Below are 19,545 nucleotides of genomic sequence, written 5' to 3'. Positions count from 1 at the left end.
TTTCTTTGTCTTTAAGTGATTCATACTTGCTTTTAAAATCTTTTGTTACTTTGATAAAATGAATGAGTGTTATTTCACAATGATCTATGGAGACTATGACACACATAGACAAAGCTCATTCTGCTTCTACAAAATTAACCCCTCATCAGGAAATTTAAAATGGATAAAATGGCTATAAACCAAACAGTTGGGGCTATGGGAAATCCAAGATGGCCACTTGGCTTTTCCTGGCTCCCTGACAAACCTCACTTTTATTTGATAGGATAAAGCCTTTCCTGGCTGTAGGGTTAATATCTCACAATGGAAAAAAAAATGGTTAAAATACATTTTCTGCAATCTCCAGTGATCAGGGCACCCACTTTGCTGGACAGGTCGTACAGACACTGGCAAAAATTTCATGAGCTTCTTGGAGACTATCACTTTCACTGACGTCCTTTGTCGTCAGGCAAGGACCACAAAACAAAAGGATTGGTTACATGAGATTGAACAGACTGCTAAATATGACTACAATTTTCATGACTTTTTTGTCTGACATATTACTGGCTTCATATTACTGGCTTCTAATCTTTGTTTTCAGATATAAAAAACTCTTCTCCTCAAGTCACTGATGGTTTAAAACAATTTAGTGATTTACACCTGTGGGTAAAATTAAAACATTTTTCTTTTCTCTCTGCCTCATCCCTCCAGAAATTGGAGACATTTGGGTTCTGAACAGCCTCATCAAGGTAAAAAAAAGACTGTCTCCAGACATACACAAAAATCTCAGAGTATACTGGGGAGCCCAAACTCATATAGATGAGGAGATTAACAACAGGTTGGTGGATTTAGAAAATGCAGTGCTACTCTTAGGAGAAGAAGTACAAAATCTTAAATTACAAATACATTTAAAGTGTGACTGGAACATTACTACTTTTTGTGTGACCCCCCCAGGAATATAACCAATCTAAACACTCCTGGGAAAAAGTTAGATGGCACTTGCAGGGCCATATGGCTGACAACCTTACTCTAGATATTAAAAAGCTACAAGCAAAAATCATTGGCAAGTAGCATGCTTCTCTTAGACTATTACCAGGTACAGATACACTTCAAGGAATAGCAGAGGGCCTTAACTCATTGAGTCCTCTCGAGTGGATCAAAGGTATCGGAGGTGGTCTCATTGAACACTAGCTATGTTTTGCTGTTTCACTATAATCTTCTGTTTAGTCCTCAGATGCACACGAAAAACCCTCCAAGAACTAATGAAGAAAGAAGTTGCGAGATCAACATATCTTCTGCTACAAAAACAAAAAGGGGGATATGCAGGGGTTAATAGTCAGCTGCCTGTTGCTCTGGCTAAGCCATGAGAAAATCACCATGGGAAAAGAATAAAAGCAAAATATAGCAATACAGCATAACCCAAATAAAAGTACATCAGGTTGATCAGTTGGGGTTGTCATGCCCTGCTAAGCTAAGGAAAAACATAGTGTGGACCTTGGAACGCCAGGTCAGCGCAAGTTCAGAACACTGCTTGTGCACACACTAAGATGTTTTCCCAAGGCATATGTGGGTCTATGACCTCCAGCTAGGTGATAGCCCTTGTACAAGAAAATAACAAAGATAGTTTAAAGTAATCAATAAAATGGGAGATGTGACCAGGGACACAGGAGGCTGACTTCATCGTAACACAACAGATACTTTCTGCTTGCCAAGACACTAAATAAAAGTGATGTGGCTCTGAGGAACAGGGCTCTTGACCCAAGAGGTCTTGAGTCCCCTGTCCCATCTTTAAAACTTTAATTCTGTCTCTAGTTTCTTTTCCCCAAACTGTACATCAACCACTTTCGATTCCTACCTGCTTTGCTGGCCGCAGCAATCCAGGACCAACCTCTGTGGTGCTTGTTTTTCTTCCATTTCCAGAGCACATTGTCTCATATGAGGTTGGTTGCTGTGAACTGGGGCTGGCAGGACACTATTTCTTCAACCAGATGTTCTGTTCAGCAATATGAGGTTGTGCTATGAGGCATCTGAAATCTCCAGTTTGGTCCTGGGCTGGAAGGGGAGTGGAGGGCTGAAGTTCAGCCAGAGCTGGACTGGCTAAACTGGGCACCCTAGCTAGCATAGGGCCACATCAGCTCTGAGCATCTCAGTGTATTCACTTAGAGGGAGGTCTTTACATACTGCACAAAAGAGCTGTTTGTACCAGCAGGACTCCCCTGCAAACTCAGAGGTCCCCTTGAAAACCAGCCTACTGACACTTGGATGAATATCAACTAAAATAATGTCACTTGCTTACTAAATATTTATTGAGCACCCATTATGTGCTAAACACTGTGCCTGACACTGCAGATCCAAAGGTGAATAAAGAAATTATAGTCAGGGAAGGTTGGGAAGTGATGCAGAAAGCAGGAATATGGACAGGTATGACAAGTGCCACCTTAGGTGTGAGGGCGAAGGTGGTAGAAACATCCAACAGATGGCTAATATAAGGCTCAAAGGGTTGGAGGAGGCTTCGACCAGGGACTCACCACCAAGATGATGAAGTGATCATCACTGAAGGAGTGATCACAACAGCTAACATTTATTAAGCACATACTGTATACATCCATCCAGCCCTGTACAGAGAGCCCTGCATGAGAACCCTCATTTAGTTCTTACAACACCCTATGAAGTAGATAACATTATTCTCTCCATTTTACAGATGAGGAAACATAGGCTCACAGTAAATGGTGGAGCTGGATTCAAATCAGAGCAGCTTGGTTCCAGACTAAAGGGGGAGGAAAGAGCCAAATCAGCCTTCAAGGCAAGGGCAAGTGCTGTGCAACAGCACAGAGGGAGGAAAGATGCTCCCCAAGTCCTTTGAGGAGCTCAAAGTGTCTGGAGGTGGGAACAGGAGTTCTGAGATAACACAGCTCCATCTGCAGGTTAGAAGGGAAACCAGAGGCAGGGGACAGTCTGCTGTGGACTGTCGATAATTAACTGTGTGACTCCTGTCATCTAACCCCTCCTGGCTTCAGTCTCTCCCTTTTGCAAAAGACAGTAATAACAATACCTGGGCTCTACTACAGAGAACAGCTATGGGTGTCAAATGGGAAAAATGCATGTAAACTTGATAGAAAAATGCAAATTCCTTCCCAGACTTGAGATTTCATCAGTATCATTTCCCCAGTAGCTTCAAAGATTTGCAAACCCTAATTAACAGCGTCAGGGCAGTAGCAAGAGACTTTGAAGTAGAGCAACAGGGTGGGGAAATAGACCCTCATCCTGTGTCCATCACTTAAATCCAAATTCACCACTTACTGTGTGATGCCAAGCAAGCTACTCTCTCACCATCTCAACTCCATCATCTGGGCAATCGGGCTGATGATAGCATTCACCTTATAAGTTGCTGGGAGGAATAAATAGCACTTGTAATATGCTTAGGACAGCTCCCAGCACAGAGGAAAGACAAAAACGTTAACAGCTATCATTTTTAACATCATTAAGAACTCTATTGGCTACTCACCCCATTCCTCCACATTCTATGTGATAAAAACACATGCAGATATTAGAAACCAGAGCTGATGAAAGTTTGCAATCCTACACAAGTGCACTGCTCTGGACATTCTTCCTGTCTCCCACAGGCTGCCAAGCAGCTGGCTCTCCATGCTGTCTGTCCTGGAAGAAAATGCCCCAAAGAGGTAAAACACAGAGATCAAACACCATTTGTACAAACCAGGCTGCTCTCCTCATTTTTAGACAGAATCTAAACATCTACTTTTGTATCTATTCCTCATTAGATGATGAAATTCTCAAAGGTGTCCTGGTGTCTAGCCTGGAACCGGCATGTAGTACACAGTTGATAGATGCATGTGAATTCATCTGAATTTGAGCTTTAAAGCTCAGTATATAGAGAGTATGATAACATTTTTTGAAACTCCAGTCTAATAATATCTCCAGGGTTTTGCAATGGAAATATATTAAATGGGCAAAAGATACTATAGTTCTAAATGTGGCAGTGTTCCCTTGTAATAGTCAATAGTGATAATTATACATCATATATTCATATAATGTTATACAAAGAACGAAATGAGCCAATAAAACTACGCTAACAAGGATGAATTTCACAAACATGATACTGAATAAGAAGCCACACAAAAACAAGTGCATACTGTATAATTCCAATCATATGAAGTTTAAAAAGAAGCAAAATTAATGTATAGCTTTAAAAGTCTGGGTATTGATTATCTTTGGAAGGGGTGTGCTGATGGGGAGGAGGTACAAGAGAGACTTTTGAAGAACTGGTTACATTTCTTTCTTTTTAAAAATAAATGTACTTTTTAATTTTGTCAAGTACATTTTTCTTTTTCCTTTTATTATTTATTTATTTTAGCTGTGCCTCATGGCATGTGGGATCTTAGTTCCCTGACCAGGAATCAAACCCATGCCCTCTGCAGTGGAAGCACAGAGTCTTAACCATTGAACCATTAGGGAAGTCTCACATTTCTTGACCTGAGTATTATTTTCATGGGCACATTAAATTTGTGATCATTCTTTGAGCCATACACTTATGATTTGTGCATTTTTTCCTGTATGATAGTTATACTTCAATAAAATATGACTTTACAAAAATAATTATAGCACATGATAACTAATCACATTAAAAAAATCATCTCCCCAAGTAAGAACAGGGTATTCAAAAAGTAGCTGAACCCACACTAATCAACCAATAAGAAATGACAGTGAAAGGTAAAACCTGACGGATTTCAGAAGGTGTATAGACTTGGTTGGTATATTGGCTGAAGCTTCAAGGTGTTGTTAACTATATATCTGCATGGGAACAAAACACAAAGTGGCCGTGCAGTTTGATAAGACTATCTCAATTTCTAAGCTTTTAGTATAACCATCAGCAAATGGACCTTCATTTTATTAGATTAAAACTCTGAGGATAGAGGACTTCAACTTCAGCCTGTGATGCACTAACTGATACTATCCCCTGCCATAAATAAAATACGGATAAATACAGACAAATCAATAACCTCAGATATACAAATGACACCACCCTTATGGCAGAAAGTGAAGAAGAACAAAGGAGCCTCTTCATGAAAGTGAACGAGAAGAGAGTGAAAAAGTTGGTTTAAAGCTCAATATTCAGAAAACTAAGATCATGGCATCTGGTCCCATCACTTCATGGCAACTAGATGGGGAAACAGTGGACACAGTGGCTGACTTTATTTTTTTGGGCTCCAAAATCACTGCAGATGGTGATTGTAGCCATGAAATTAAAACACACTTGCTCCTTGGCAGGAAAGTTATGACCAGCTTAGACAGCATATTAAAAAGCAGAGACATTACTTTGCCAACAAAGGTCCGTCTAGTCAAGGCTATGGTTTTTCCAGTGGTCATGTATGGATGTGAGAGTTGCACTATAAAGAAAGCTGAGTGCAGAAGAATTGGTGCTTTTGAACTGTGGTGTTGGAGAAGACTCTTGACAGTCCCTTGGGCTGCAAGAAGATCCAACCAGTCCATCCTAAAGGATGGGCGTTCACTGGAGGACTGATGTTGAAGCTGAAACTCCAATACTTTGGCCACCTGATGCAAAGAGCTGACTCATTTGAAAAGACCCTGATGTTGGGAAAGATTGAAGGCAGGAGGAGAAGGGGATGACAGAGGATGAGATGGTTGGATGGCATCACCGACTCAACAGGACATGGGTTTGGGTGGACTCTGGGAGTTGGTGATGGACAGGGAGGCCTGGTGTGCTGTGGTTCATGGGATCACAAAGAGTCAGACATGACTGAGCAACTGAACTGACAGGCAAATATTTAAAACATCTATTTTTAGATACTGAACAACAAGCTTCACAAGACCGTAATCTCTGAAGGAGGGAAACAAATGAGGTAAGTCCTGCAAATGCCCCAGCTTTAAAGGCATTTAGATCCTGGCATAGAGGAGGAGAATCCAAAACAGAAACAGACTCACAGATGTAGAAAACAAACTTATGGTTACCAAAGGTGAAAGGGAAGGGGGAGGAACTACATTATAAGATTAACCGATACAAAATGCCATACACAAAAGAGATAAGTAACAAGGATTTACTGGATAGCTCAGGGCATGATATTCAATAACTTACAATAATTTATAATGGAAAATAATCTGAACATACACACACACATATATATAACTGGATCAATTTGCTGTACACCAAAATCTAACACAATATAGTAAATCAGTTCAGTTCAGTTCAGTTGCTCAGTCATGTCCGACTCTTTGTGACCCCATGAACCACAGCACGCCAGGCCTTCCTGTCCATCACCAACTCCCGGAGTTTACCCAAACTCATGTCCATTGAGTCGGTGATGCCATCTAACCATCTCATCCTCTGTTGTCCCCTTCTCCTCCTGCCTTCAATCTTTCCCAGCATCAGGGTCTTTTCAAATGAGTCAGCTCTTTGCATCAGGTGGCCAAAATATTGGAGTTTCAGCTTCAACATCAGTCCTTCCAATGAACACCCAGGACTGATCTCCTTTAGGATGGACTGGTTGGATCTCCTTGCAGTCCAAGGGACTCTCAAGAGTCTTCTCCAACACCACAGTTCAAAAGCATCAATTCTTCTGTGCTCAGCTTTCTTTATAATCCATCTCTCACATCCATATATGACTACTGGAAAAACTATAACCTATACTTCAATTTAAAAAATGAATAGGGAAACAGCGATTTGTGAAACAAAATGAAGCAGTCTAACATTTGCATAAATGTAGTCTCAAAGATTAGGGAGGTAGTGTAGTGGTAGGGAGGATGGCCTGAGAAAATATTTGAAAAAATAATGGTTGCTAATTTTTCTATATTTGACGAAAATATCAACCTAAAGATCCAAGAAGCTCAATGATCCTCAAGCAGGATAAATACAGAGAAAGCTACAAATTACACAAATGAATACTGATGAAAATCAATAATAAAAAGTTAACAGGGAAAACAAGGGCACAGAGATAAGAAAATCACTGATGTCTCATCAAAGAAAATACAAACCAAAAGCAAATAGAATAAGATCTTCAAAGGGTGCAAAGAAAAAAAAGCAGCCAACATATAATTATATATTTAACAAAAATACCCCTTAAAAGACATGTTGCAGACAAAGAATAAGAGACTTAGTTGCCAGCAGATATGTTCCTCATTTTTTTTAAATTGAAGTATAGTTGATTTATAATATCATATTATTCATATGATGAATATCATCATATTCAGGGGTACATAGAGTGATTCAAAATATTATAGATTATACTCTATTTAAGGTTATTATAAAATATTGGTTATATTTCTGTGCTGTAAGTATATCCTTGTAGCTTATTTTACACATAGTAGTTTATATTGGAGAAAGGAATGGCAACCCACTCCAGTATTCCTGCCTGGAGAATTCCATGGACAGAGGAGCCTGTGGGCTACAGTCCATGGGGTCAGAAAGAGTCAGACACTACTGAGTGACTAACACTACACTAGTAGTCACTAACACTATGCTAGTAGTTTGTACCTCTTAATCATCTACCTCTGTCTTGCCCCTCGCCTTTCCCTCTCTCCACTGGTAACCACTCAGTTCAGTTCAGTCGCTCAGTCGTGTCCGACTCTTTGCGACCCCGTGAATTTTGCGACCCCATGAATTTTGTGACCCCAACTCCCAGGGCTTACCCAAACTCATGTCCATCGAGTTGGTGATGCCATCCAGCCATCTCATCCTCTGTCATCCCCTTCTCCTCCTGCCCCCAATCCCTCCCAGCATCAGGGTCTTTTCCAACGAGTCAACTGTTCCCACGAGGTGGCCAAAGTATTGTAACACTAGTTTGTTCTTTGTATCTGTGAGTCTGTTTCTGTTTTGTTATATTCATTCATTTGCTTTATTTTTAAAATTACACATATAAGTGATATCATACAGTATTTATGCTTCTCTGCTTGACTTATTTTACTAAGCGACAGAGGATGAGATTGTTGGATGGCATCATCGACTCAGTGGTCATGGTTTGAACAAAGTCCTGGGGGTAAGTGAAGGACAGGAAAGCCTGGCATGCTGTAGTCCATGGGGTCACAAAGAGTTGGATGAGTGACTGAACAACAACAACAAGATTCATAAAGTCTGAGTCAATCAATCCACTATTATGTCAATCATTTCCAATACCTTCATGTCCATCTATGTTGTTGCAAATGCCAAAATTTCATTTTTTTAAGGCTGAGTATCATATCTCTCTTTCTATATATATGGAGGGTTATATCTATCTATCTATCTATCTATAGATAGATAGGATTACTATATAGATATATCAGTATACTATGAACACTGGGGTACATATATCTATATCTATATATATCTTCTACTTAGTATTTTCATTTTCTTTTGATAGATACCCAGGAGTGGAATTGTTAGACCATATAGTAGCTCTGTTTTTAGTTTTTTGAGGAACTTCTGTACTGTTTTCCATAGTGGCTGCACCAATTGACATTCCCACCAACAGTGTACAAGGGTTCCTTTTTCTAAACATATTGCAAACATTTGTTATTTTTGTTCTTTTTGATGACAGCCACTCTGACAGGTGTGTGGTGATACTTCTTTGTGGTTCTGATTTGTATTTTTCATGATTAGCTATGCTGCACATTTCATGTATCTGTTGGCCATCTCTATATCTTCTTTGGAGAAATGCCTATTCAGATGTTCACTCCATTTTTGAATTGGGCTGCTTTCTTTCTTTTTCTTTTTTTTTTTTTGAGTTGTATGAGTTGGTTTTGTATTTTGGATATTAACCTCTTGCTGGTCACATCATTTGCAAATATTTTCTCCCATTCAGTAGGGTATTTTTTTTGTTTTGTTGATGGTTTCCTTTGCTGTGCAAAAGCTTAAGTTTAATTAGGTTCCATATGGAGAAGGAAATGGCAATCCACTCCAGTATTCTTGCCTGGAGAATCCCGTGGACAGGGGAGCCTGGTGGGCTGCTGTCCATGGGGTCGCACAGAGTCGGACACGACTGAAGCAACTTAGCATGCATGTATTGGAGAAGGAAATGGCAACCCACTCCAGTGTTCTTGCCTGGAGAATCCCAGGGACACAGGAGCCTGGGTGGGCTGCCATTTGTGGGGTCGCACAGAGTCAGACACGACTGATGTGACTTAGCAGCAGCAGCAGCAGCAGGCTCCATATTTTTGCTTTCATTTATTTTGCCTTAGGAGATAGATCCAATAATATAGTGCTATGATTTATGTCAAAGAGGGTGGGCTTATCATATATGATCTCTATTATGCTGAAGTATGTTTCTTTTATACCCACTTCATTGATTCAACATCATATATGGATGTCAAATTTTGTCAAAAGATTTTTTCTGTATTTATTAACATGATCATATGATTTTTATTATTCAATTTGTTAATATGTGGATATTGACCTATCCTGGCATACTGACCTATTCAGGAATCCTTGGGATAAATTTCACTTGATTACAGTGAATAATCTTTCTAACATATTTTTGAATTCTATTTGTTAATACTTTGTTGAGGATTTTTGCATCTATGTTCATCAGTGACACTGACTTGTATTTTTCGTTTTTTGTTATATATTTGTCTGATTTGGTACCATGTTTTGGTTTTTAGTTTTATTGACTTTTTTATTGCTTTTTAATCTCTATTTCATTTAATTTCTGCTCTGATCTTTATGAATTATTTCCCTCTACTGAGTTTTGTTTTCTTTTTTCTAGTTCCTTTAGGTGTAAAGTTGTGTTGTTTAAGATTTTTCTTTTTTCCTGAGGTAGGCTTGTTTTACTACAAACTTCCCTCTTAAAACATCCCAGAGATTTTGGATTGTTGTGTTTTCATTTTCATTTTCTCCAAGTATTTTAAAATTTCATCTCTAATTTCCTCAGTGATCCATTGGTTGTTTAGTAGTATATTGTTTAGCCTCCACATATTTGTGGTTTTTGCAGTTTTATTCTTGCTACCATCAGCACCAGTGTCCAAGTGGTAGAATGAGTTCTCAAGAATTGTTGCCACCAGTGTCTGTGTCCCCAGGGGGAGCTCCAGCTGCCTCCTGACTCTCTGGGAGACTCTCCAAGATCAGCAGGTGGATCTCACCCAGCTCCTTTCAAATTACTACTTCTGTTCAAGATATTGGAGCATGTGAGATTTTGTGTGCTCCCTTTAAGAGTAGAGTCTACTTCCCATGGCGCTCTGAGCCTCCCAAAAGTGAGCCTAGCTGGTCTTCAAAGCCAAACCTTCTAGTGGCTTTTCCTCCCAGTATAAGACCCCTGGGCTGAGGAACCCAGTGTGGGGTTCAGACCCCTTGATCCTTGAGGAGACCCTAAGCAACTGTAATTATCCTCCCCTTTGTGGGTGACCACCTGGGGTATGGGTCTTGACTATATGATGACTTTGCCCCTCTAATCAGTTTGTTGTGGTTCCTTCTTTATATCTTTTGTTGTCTTTCAGTTGTTCAGTCCCTAAGTCGTGTCCAATTCTTTGCAACCCCATGGACTGCAGCATGTGAGGCTTCCCTGTTCTTCACTATCTCCCAGAGTTTGTTCAAACTTGTGTCCATTGAGTCGGTGATGCCATCCAATCATCTCATCCTCTGTCGCCCCCTTCTCCTCTTGCCCTCAATCTTTCCCAACATCAGGGTCTTTTCCAATGAGTCAGCTCTTCACATCAGGTGGCCAAAAGTATTGAAGCTTCAGCTTCAGCATCAGTCCTTCCAATGAATATTCAGGGTTGATTTCTTTAGGATTGACTGGTTTGATATCCTTGCTGTCCAAGTGACTCTCAAGAGTCTTCTCCAACATCACAGTTCAAAAGCATCAATTCTTCAGCATTCCACCTTCTTTTAAGGGCCAACTCTCATGTCCATACATGACTACTGGAAAAACCATCGCTTTGACTAGATGGACCTCTGTGGACAAAATGTCTCTGCTTTTTAATATGCTGTTTAGGTTTGTCATAGCTTTTTTCCAAGGAGCAAGCGTGTTTTAATTTCATGGCTGCAGTCACCATTTGCAATGATTTTGGAGCCCAAGAAAAGAAAATCTGTCACTGTTTCCACTTTCTCCCCATCTATTTGCCATGAAGTGATGTGATCAGATGCCATGATCTTCTTCTTTTGAATGTTGAGTTTTAAGCCAGTTTTTTCACTCTCCTCTTTCACCTTCATCAAGAGGCTCTCTGTTAGTTCCTCTTTGCTTTCTGCCATTAAAGTGGTATCATCTGCATATCTGAGGTTGTTGATATTTCTCCCAGCAATCTTGATTCCAGCTTGTGAGTCATCCAGCCCAGCATTTCACATGATGTACTCTGCATATAAGTTAAATAAGCAGGGTGACAATATACAGCCTTGATGTACTCTTTTTCCAATTTTGAACAAATCAGTTGTTTCATGTCTAGTTCTGTTGCTTCTTGTTCTGCATACAGGTTTCTCAGGAGACAGGTAAGGTGGTCTGGTATTCCTATCTCTTTAAGAATTTTCCAGTTTGTTGTGATCCACACAGTCAAAGGCTTTAGCGTAGTCAATGAAGCAGAAATAGATTTTTTTTGGAACTCCCTTGCTTTTTCATGATCCAACAGATGTTGGCAATTTGATCTCTGGTTCCTCTGCCTTTTGCAAACCCAGTTTTGTACATCTGAAAGTTCTCGGTTCATGTACTGCTGAAGCCTAGCTTGAAGGATTTTGAGCATAATCTTGCTAGCATGTGAAATGAGTGCAATTGTATGGTAATTTGAACATTCTTTGGCATTGCCTTTCTTTGAGCTTGGAATGAAAACTGACTGGCCTCTTCCAGTCCTGTGGCCACTTCAGAATTTTTCAAATTTGCTGATGTATTGAGTGCAGCACTTTAACAGCATCATCTTTAGGATTTGCAATAGCTCAGCTGGAATTCCATCTCCTCCACTGGCTTTGTTTGTGGTAATGCTACCTAAGTCCCACTTGACTTCACACTCCAGGATGTCTGGCTCTAGGTGAGTGACCACACCATTGGGGTTATCCGGGTCTTTGAGACCTTTTTTGTACAGTTTTTCTGCGTATTCTTGCCACCTCTTCTTAATCTCTTCTGCATCTCTTGGGTCTTTGTGGTTTATGTTCTTTTTCATGCCCATTTTGCATGAAAATTTTCCCTTGGTATCTTTAATTTTCTTGAAAAGATCTCTAGTCTTTCCCATTCTACTGCTTTCCTCTATTTCTTTGCACTGTTCACTTAAGAAGGCCTTCTTATCTCTCCTTGCTATTCTCTGGAACCCTGCATTCATGTGGGTATATCTTTCTCTGTATCTTTAGTTGTAGAAATCTTTTTCTATTAGATTCCAGTCTTTCCAATTAACAGTTGCTCATAAGTGGTTGTAATTTTTGTGAGAGGAGGTGAGTTCTGGATCTTTCTACACCATTATCTTATTTCCAGAAATTTTCCCCAAGAAATGTTTTTTAAAAGTTCCTCAGGCTAAAGGAAAATAATACCATATAGAAACTTAGATCTTCAAAAAAGGCAAGAAGAGTGTCAGAAATGGTAAATATTTGAGTACATATAAAAGACCTTTTCCTCCTTTTATTATCTTTAGAAGATAATTTACTGTCATCCACAAAATAATAATGTATCCCTATATGAAGAAACTTATGACCATCTATCTTTCCCTCCCCCACCCTTTTAAATATCTGTCATAGATTTTATTTCTACTTTATAAATGTGGATACTCATGAACATGTGCATGCACACACATACACTTATGCATACATAACTTGCAGAACAAAGGAACAAGGTGAATATACCTTGGCAGAACTAGACTAGCCTTAAAGCATTTGTTTTTGTAGGTCAGTAATGTTTAAGTGGACTTGGTTGTTAGAGAGTCAAGGCTAAGTCTAAACTCCACCAGTCTTAACTATAGAACTCTGAGCAAGAAACATAACTAGCCAAAACCTAAATTTACTTATCTGTAAAAGGTGGGTACTGCCTCTCGAATAGCATGGGTCTGAAGATTAACTAAATTACCATATATAAATTGTTAGCATATTGCCTGCCTGGCAATATGCTAACAGAGACTTGACAAAGGGCAACCCTTATTATCCTAAAGTCAAATATATCCCCACCGTGCCAGATGCCAACTTGGTCAGAGAGCAATTGATCAAAAAGATACAATGAAACAAGGGAAAGTAGGAGGTGGTAAAATACACTGAAATTTTTCATCTTCCAAAGCAGAAAAAAAGAAATCATCTAAAGTTAATAAATCAGTAACAGAGAACTAAGAATGTATAAGAGTATAACGGTGATCACTATAGGAATTAGAAACTACATGAGGGGAGGATAAGATTCCTTTATACTAAGTGTGATACTGTGATACTTTTAGCACTAAAGCAGAGCTAGTTGTTTTTTCCTAGTTTCATGTTGGCTTATTTTAACAGATGGAAGTAGTTACGTTTGTTGTAAGGTGTGTATGTAACCTGTGTTAACTTTGTGGTCTGAAGTGTTTAGCTATCAAGCGGATTCTTTAGTAGACCAAAATTTTCTGTCACTGAAGTGTTCTGAAGTATATACCGTGATGTTTAAAAGAAACACTTGTTAAAGCAAGTTTTCATCTTCTGGGATATACTTTTTAAAACTTCCATCCCCTGTAGTTATGACTGCATGTGCCAGGCCTCTAGAAGTTAGTGTGTTAAGCTGAACCAACTTGATTGGAGTCGCTGTCCATACATAGGGCTTGTTTTCCAAAGAAAAATATTGTTTAGAGTAGCAAACTTATAAGCCTGCTCAGGCATGTTGTAAAGCCGCTGGAAAAGTAACTTGGAGCAAGTTTTGTGAATGGAAATGTAGTGCTCAAGTCACATTCTGCTTTAAAAAGTTGTAACAAATACAGATGACTTAAAAAAAAAAAAAAAGAATTAGAAACAGAGACTGTTTACAGGGATTGCCTTTGAGAAGTGCGACTGAGGGCAGAGAGAAAAGTTTTTGTCCTTCATAATGTTTCCTTTTATACTGTTAAAATTTTTAGCCTGTATTAAGTACTGCATAAAACCTAGTTTTATAATTTAGAAGGTACATATGGAGCAAGGAGAGAGGTTAAACAAATATACCAGGATTTGTGTAAAAATGGAACTTCTTGAGTGTTTCCTATCCTTGCACCGCTGAAGGGGAAACTACTGCTGCTCCAGAAAGCCAGGGCTGGCCTCTGTTACATTGCAGTTGCCAAGAATTGTGTGTGTGCGTGCATGTGTATGTGTGTGTGTCCATACATCTGTTTGTAAAGTAAATAACATTTTATGATTAAACCCTTTGCCTAATTCTTCCTCCCTTGAGGACTTGTACTATTAAAAATTAAAATGCTAAGAAGCAAAGAAAAGCAATTTTTATAATATTAACTAAAGCCAGCCTATTTTCTCTTCTATAATGATAACCTCATTATCACACTCCAGTATCCACATCTCTGAGTTCTTCCTAACTTACTTCTGTCGTCCAAAGCTGGGGTCTTGGCTAGGACCCTCAGGAAAGGAGTAGCTGGTGTTCATAGGCAATATGTAAAGATCCCTACAAATAACACAGATCTCATTTTAGTCCGTTCATGAATCCTCTGCTTTGTCTGGGCACTCTACTATTTTCCCTCTGAAGAAGGAATTCATAGGGCCTGGACTCCATCTCAGGCCTGTCCATGCTGGTCGTGTGTGGCCACCTTTCCAGTGGACTCCGAACTCTGTGCTTAGCGCCTATGGGAATGACAATGGAAGGATAAGACCCCCTCTGGGCAGGGGAATCTTGAAGATCACATCCAGGTTACTCATTGCCTAAGAGGAAACATACCGTAATCACCCCTGCCTCCGGACAGGTCATAAATTTTTTCCATATCTATCGGGATGTAATCACAGGCTTATCGATTATTAACTGGTTGGAATGTAACCACAGGCTTATTGATTATTAACTGTTTGAACACATAACACGTGAATGATGGGGTTATTGTAGTTGTATTTACCCTTCCTTTGTTTATGTAAGTTTCAAGGAATTTGGGGTGGTGGGTTTGGACACGTACACATGGGGTATAAAAGATTTTCACAAATGCTGGTCGGGGTCCTTGGCTAAGAGGAGACTCTGCCTTGGGCCTGCCGGTGTAATAAACTGCACTCCACTATCTGCATTGTCCTTCTGAGTGAGTTTGTTTCCCAGAACGCGTGGCTATAACACCTCCATTTTCTTGCTCATCTAATCTATTTCTCTTGGCCCAATAAATCTCATTATTGGTAAAGTTAAGATGCTACAAAGACACTATAAACTAGAGAGACAAGACACACAGCATCATCGTAGTGTAGAATGTAGTCATGGAATGCTGCCATAGTAAGAGCCTTAAGGTCCAAGCCAGGATATAAAGTGGAAGCAATCTCTCTAATGAGGTTTTCTTGGAAGCTAGCAATCCTGGTAATTAAGTCTTCTGGATGAGTAGTCACTGGACCATGGACTTCAGCTTCTGATGGCACTGGGTTCTAATCATACCTCTGTCCTTCCCCACCACTGTGACTCTGGCAAGTTGTTCAATATCTCTGAGTCTCAATTTTCTCATCTGGAAAATGAAGGTAATAATACACACATCTTTTTAAAAGAGAACTTGCTCTCTGGTATTCTACATGTTATTAACTCAAGTCATTCTGACAGCAGTTGGGTACTTTTTTTTTTTTTTTTATTATTACTATATATATTTATAAATAACATGGATAGTAATATGATGCAACAATAGTTAATTTTTTTTTTTTTTCTTGGAGGCTAATTACTTTACATCATTACAGTAGTTTTTGTTATACATTGATATGAATTAGCCATGGATTTACATGTATTCCCCATCCCAGTCCCCCCTCCCACCTCCCTCTCCACCCGATCCCTCTGGGTCTTCCCAGTGCACCAGGCCCGAGCAAGTTGGGTACTTTTATTATCCCTTTCTATAGACGTGTAAACCGAGGCTCAGAGGGAGGCTAAGTAACTTGTCTGAAGTCACACAGCTGTTAAGTAAGGCAGACAGGAGAGTATCCAGCCAGTCTGCCTCCAGACCCCAGCTTTCAGCCATTACGCTAAACTGTCTGATAAAGTTCACCTGAGGATTAAATGAAACGATGCATTTAATAGCACTTGGCATATTTTAAGCATTTAATAAAGAGCAATTATTATAATGAGAGCTGGGTGGAATCCAAATCCCAAATTATAACAAACTTGGGGGTAAGGTGGATTATGCTGTACTTTTTTTTTTTTTTTACAAAAGTTTATTCTTAAATGTACAATAGGTTCCAAGACAACACTTCATTCTAGCTATAGGCGGCAACAGATATCATGGCAGGGAATCCAGGTGTTTAAACAGGAATGGAACTAAGGGTCATCATTGCCTCAGGCACAAGGAACAGCTTACTTTTTGCCAGATTTCTTAATTCCACCAGTGGCCAGGGGGCCTTTCCCCGCGGCCTTTGCTTTTAGCTCCTCGAGTTTCTTCTGCTCCTCCTTCTGCTTCTGCTTGAATGCCTTATCTTCCTCGTCCATCTCCTTGGCTTGCTTCTTGGGCTGCTTCAGGGGCTTCTTCTTGCCACCTTCGCGGCCCGACATGGCGCCTGCCGCCCCTTCCCCAGACCCTGCCACCTATGCTATACTTCTATCATATGAAGCCAAGTCTACAGTTCAGACATCCTCATTCTCAGATCATCTGTAAACAGAAAGCAAGCTCCCACAGGAGCAAACAGGTTCCCTGGGGCCCCAGAAATCATTTTTTAGGAGCTGTCTGTTGCCTGGTGGGCACAGAGGAGAGTACTAACGCAAGGGCCTGACTGAGAAGCAGTGGACTGAAGATGGAGCAGGAGGCACGCCAGCCCTGCCCCGGGCGCATGACGGATGGCTGCAGTGCCGGCCTTTAGGATGGGAACCATGAATAGTGGGATCTCTCAAGTAATCAAAAGTTCCCACAATTCTCTGGTAGGAGTAAACCACAGACAACGAGGGAACTTGATAGCTACCAGGGTTCTGCAGTTGGGAGGTTAACTTTGCAGTCTGGAGAGGTCTGTTTTCCGAGACTGACTGCAGTATGGTTCAAGTCTGAGCCAAAGAAGACACCTGGAACTCCATCACGAGTGAAGCCTTAACAGGAGCCATTCTGGGAGCAAGAAAGGGACCAGAATCCATGTTGGATAAGCCTCAGTGGGTGGCATTCTCCTGGCTCTCATCGAAGGAACTGGTATTTTATTGACAAGATTTGCCTCGGTCCAGTTTCCCAAGGGTCCTCCTTTTGCTGAAAACCCCTTCTAGCTGCCATCAGCCCAGTTACCATCCTCACCTTTTGGAGACTATTGACAATACTAGTAGGACTTCTCTCTCAGGATTTCTTCAACAGAATGAGCTGTAGGTTTAGGAAGGATTTCAGAAGATCAAGTTCAGTCTGTTTTTAAAACTGTAGGTGGGCCAACTATGGCCAAATAGGCTATGAAGAAACATTCAGAACCTTTTTCTGTTTAAAGGAACATGGCGGGGGTGGGGGATGGGCAGGGGGTTAGGTATGTTCTTAAAAGATAATACATTTATTTATTCACACTTGGATTGCATTTGTGATCAAAATAAATGTCTAAAATCTCTAAAAGGAAATACAGTAAGTACTTATAAGTACTTAGAAGATGAAGGGCCACAGAATAAACAGTCATGAAGCATGACTTTCCTCGGGGACTTCTCTGACTGGTTTTGTTTTCTTAGTCAAACAACAAAAAATGCCTGGAGATTGCTCTTTCTTTAAAAAAATAAATAAATGAAGCAAGGAGTTGCTGGAGAAAGTTCCGGCCATGGTAAGGCCTGCAGGGCTCTGCTCTGCCCAACAGTGACTGCTTGGGGATCCAGTCCTGTGACTTCTGAGCTGAGGAAAGAGAGATGAAGAGAGCCCAATGGATGCATTCAGACTCGCACAACCACACAGAACACTGTTCTAACCCCCAGGCGAGTGTGTCAAACTGGGAAGGTGCAGGAAGTGAAACAAAACTCACATGGTTCTGAACGATTTTGCATGATGCTAGGTCATGTTAGCATCCTTTTTTTTTTCTCCATCATCCCCTACCACATCTCTATGAGAAATGCAGACTTATCTCTTTTGTTCCTCACTCTACCCCTGTTAGGAATTGTGAATGGTCAGGCATATGCACTCAAACAGCATCAGCTGAATGAGTTACATGGCAGAATTATACTAAGATCAACATAAATATATTAGGGAATAGAATGGAAAACTGACAAATTTTGAAGCTGGGACACCGAACTTCAAAGAAACCAAACTTACCATTTCTGATGAGGGCTTTAAACTCTGTCTCCAGAAATTAGAGTTCAAAGCTCACACTTCTTAGCTGTGAAGGACACTTGGATGGAAAAGTTTCAGAAGCCTGGAACATGCAATACCATGCTGCCGCTCTTCCTCCTGTTATTTCTTTCTTTAAAAAGACTTATTTATTCATTATTTTCAGCCACGCTGGGTCTTCGTTGCCGCATGCTGGCTTTCTCTAGTTGTGGCTACTCTCTATGCTGTGCACGGACTTCTCATTGTGGTGGCTTCTTGTTGCGGAGCACAGGCACTTCAGTAGTTGTGGTGCACGGGCTTAGCTGCCCTGCAGCATGTGGGGATCTGCCCTGACCAGGGATGGAACCGATGTCCCCTGCACTGGCAGGTGGATAAACACTGGACCAACAGGGAAGTTCTATTATTTCCTTTTTTTTAAAAAATGCATTATTATCTCTGTATAACTATGAGCCAGAACTTAAGAGAGGAGATGGCCATGTTGGGGAAAATATCTTTGCATGCCTCAGTTTGTATGTAGACCTAGATTTGCTTTGACTTTGGATTTACATTGCTGGTTTTTTTAGCTGTCTATTGCACACTCTCAGAAGGGTTTTTCCTGTCATATTTTAAACTTTCTAAAATAGTGGTAAATATACATAATATAAAATTTATCATTTTAACCATTTTTAAGTATACAGTTCAGTGGCTTTAAGTGAATTCACATTGCTGTACAACAACCACCGTGATCGGTGGGACTCTTTCATCATCCCAAACTGACACTCTGTACCCATTAAATCATAACTCCCCATTCCCTCCTCCTCTCAGTTTCTGGCAACTACCATTCTATTTTATGTGTCAATAAATTTGACTATTCTATGTCCCGAATATAAGTGGAATTATACAGTAGTTTCCCTTTTAGGCTTGACTTATTTCAATTAGCATAATGTTTTCAAGGTTCATCCATGTAGCATGGAAAGAATCCCCTTCCTTTTTTAAGCCTGAATAATATCCCATTTTATGGATATACCATGTTTTCTTTATCCATTCATTCACTGATGATCTGTGGGTTGTTTCCCTCTTTGGCTATTATGAATAACACTGTTATGAACATTGGTGTACAAATATCCATTCGATACCTTGCTTTCAATTCTTCTGAGTATATACAAATCAGTACCAAGATACCAGTCTGGTGTGCATCAGCTAGACATACCAGGAAAGAGCTCCTGACTTACATATGTCTCACTTAAGAACATCCCTGACATGCAAAACATAGTGGAATTGAGGAGTTGATCTTCTGCAGTTCCTGGAGGTCTCTGTTTG

The 19,545-nt window shown here is 40.2% G+C and overlaps 1 protein-coding gene and 1 pseudogene across 1 annotated transcript; one reads left to right on the top strand and one right to left on the bottom strand.

The window, feature by feature from the left end:
• Positions 1 to 16,172: 16,172 nt before the first annotated feature.
• On the bottom strand, positions 16,173 to 16,563 carry LOC110126497 (translation machinery-associated protein 7). The gene has a single exon (XM_070464123.1). The coding sequence runs from the start codon at positions 16,527 to 16,529 to the stop codon at positions 16,335 to 16,337; it is 195 nt and encodes a 64-aa protein (XP_070320224.1). The 5' UTR covers positions 16,530 to 16,563; the 3' UTR covers positions 16,173 to 16,334.
• A 205-nt stretch (positions 16,564 to 16,768) lies between these two features.
• Positions 16,769 to 17,276, top strand: LOC110126477 (mitochondrial import inner membrane translocase subunit Tim17-A pseudogene; annotated as a pseudogene).
• Positions 17,277 to 19,545: the final 2,269 nt, after the last annotated feature.

Source organism: Odocoileus virginianus, unplaced genomic scaffold (genome assembly GCF_023699985.2).
Source record: "Odocoileus virginianus isolate 20LAN1187 ecotype Illinois unplaced genomic scaffold, Ovbor_1.2 Unplaced_Contig_15, whole genome shotgun sequence".
Classification (NCBI taxonomy): Eukaryota; Metazoa; Chordata; class Mammalia; order Artiodactyla; family Cervidae; genus Odocoileus; species Odocoileus virginianus.
This window is presented reverse-complemented; position numbering and strand designations above follow the sequence as displayed.

What these genes read in the sequence shown, in the direction of transcription:
- LOC110126497 (XM_070464123.1), bottom strand. Translation starts at nt 16,529, where the DNA reads ATGTCGGGCCGCGAAGGTGGCAAGAAGAAGCCCCTGAAGCAGCCCAAG.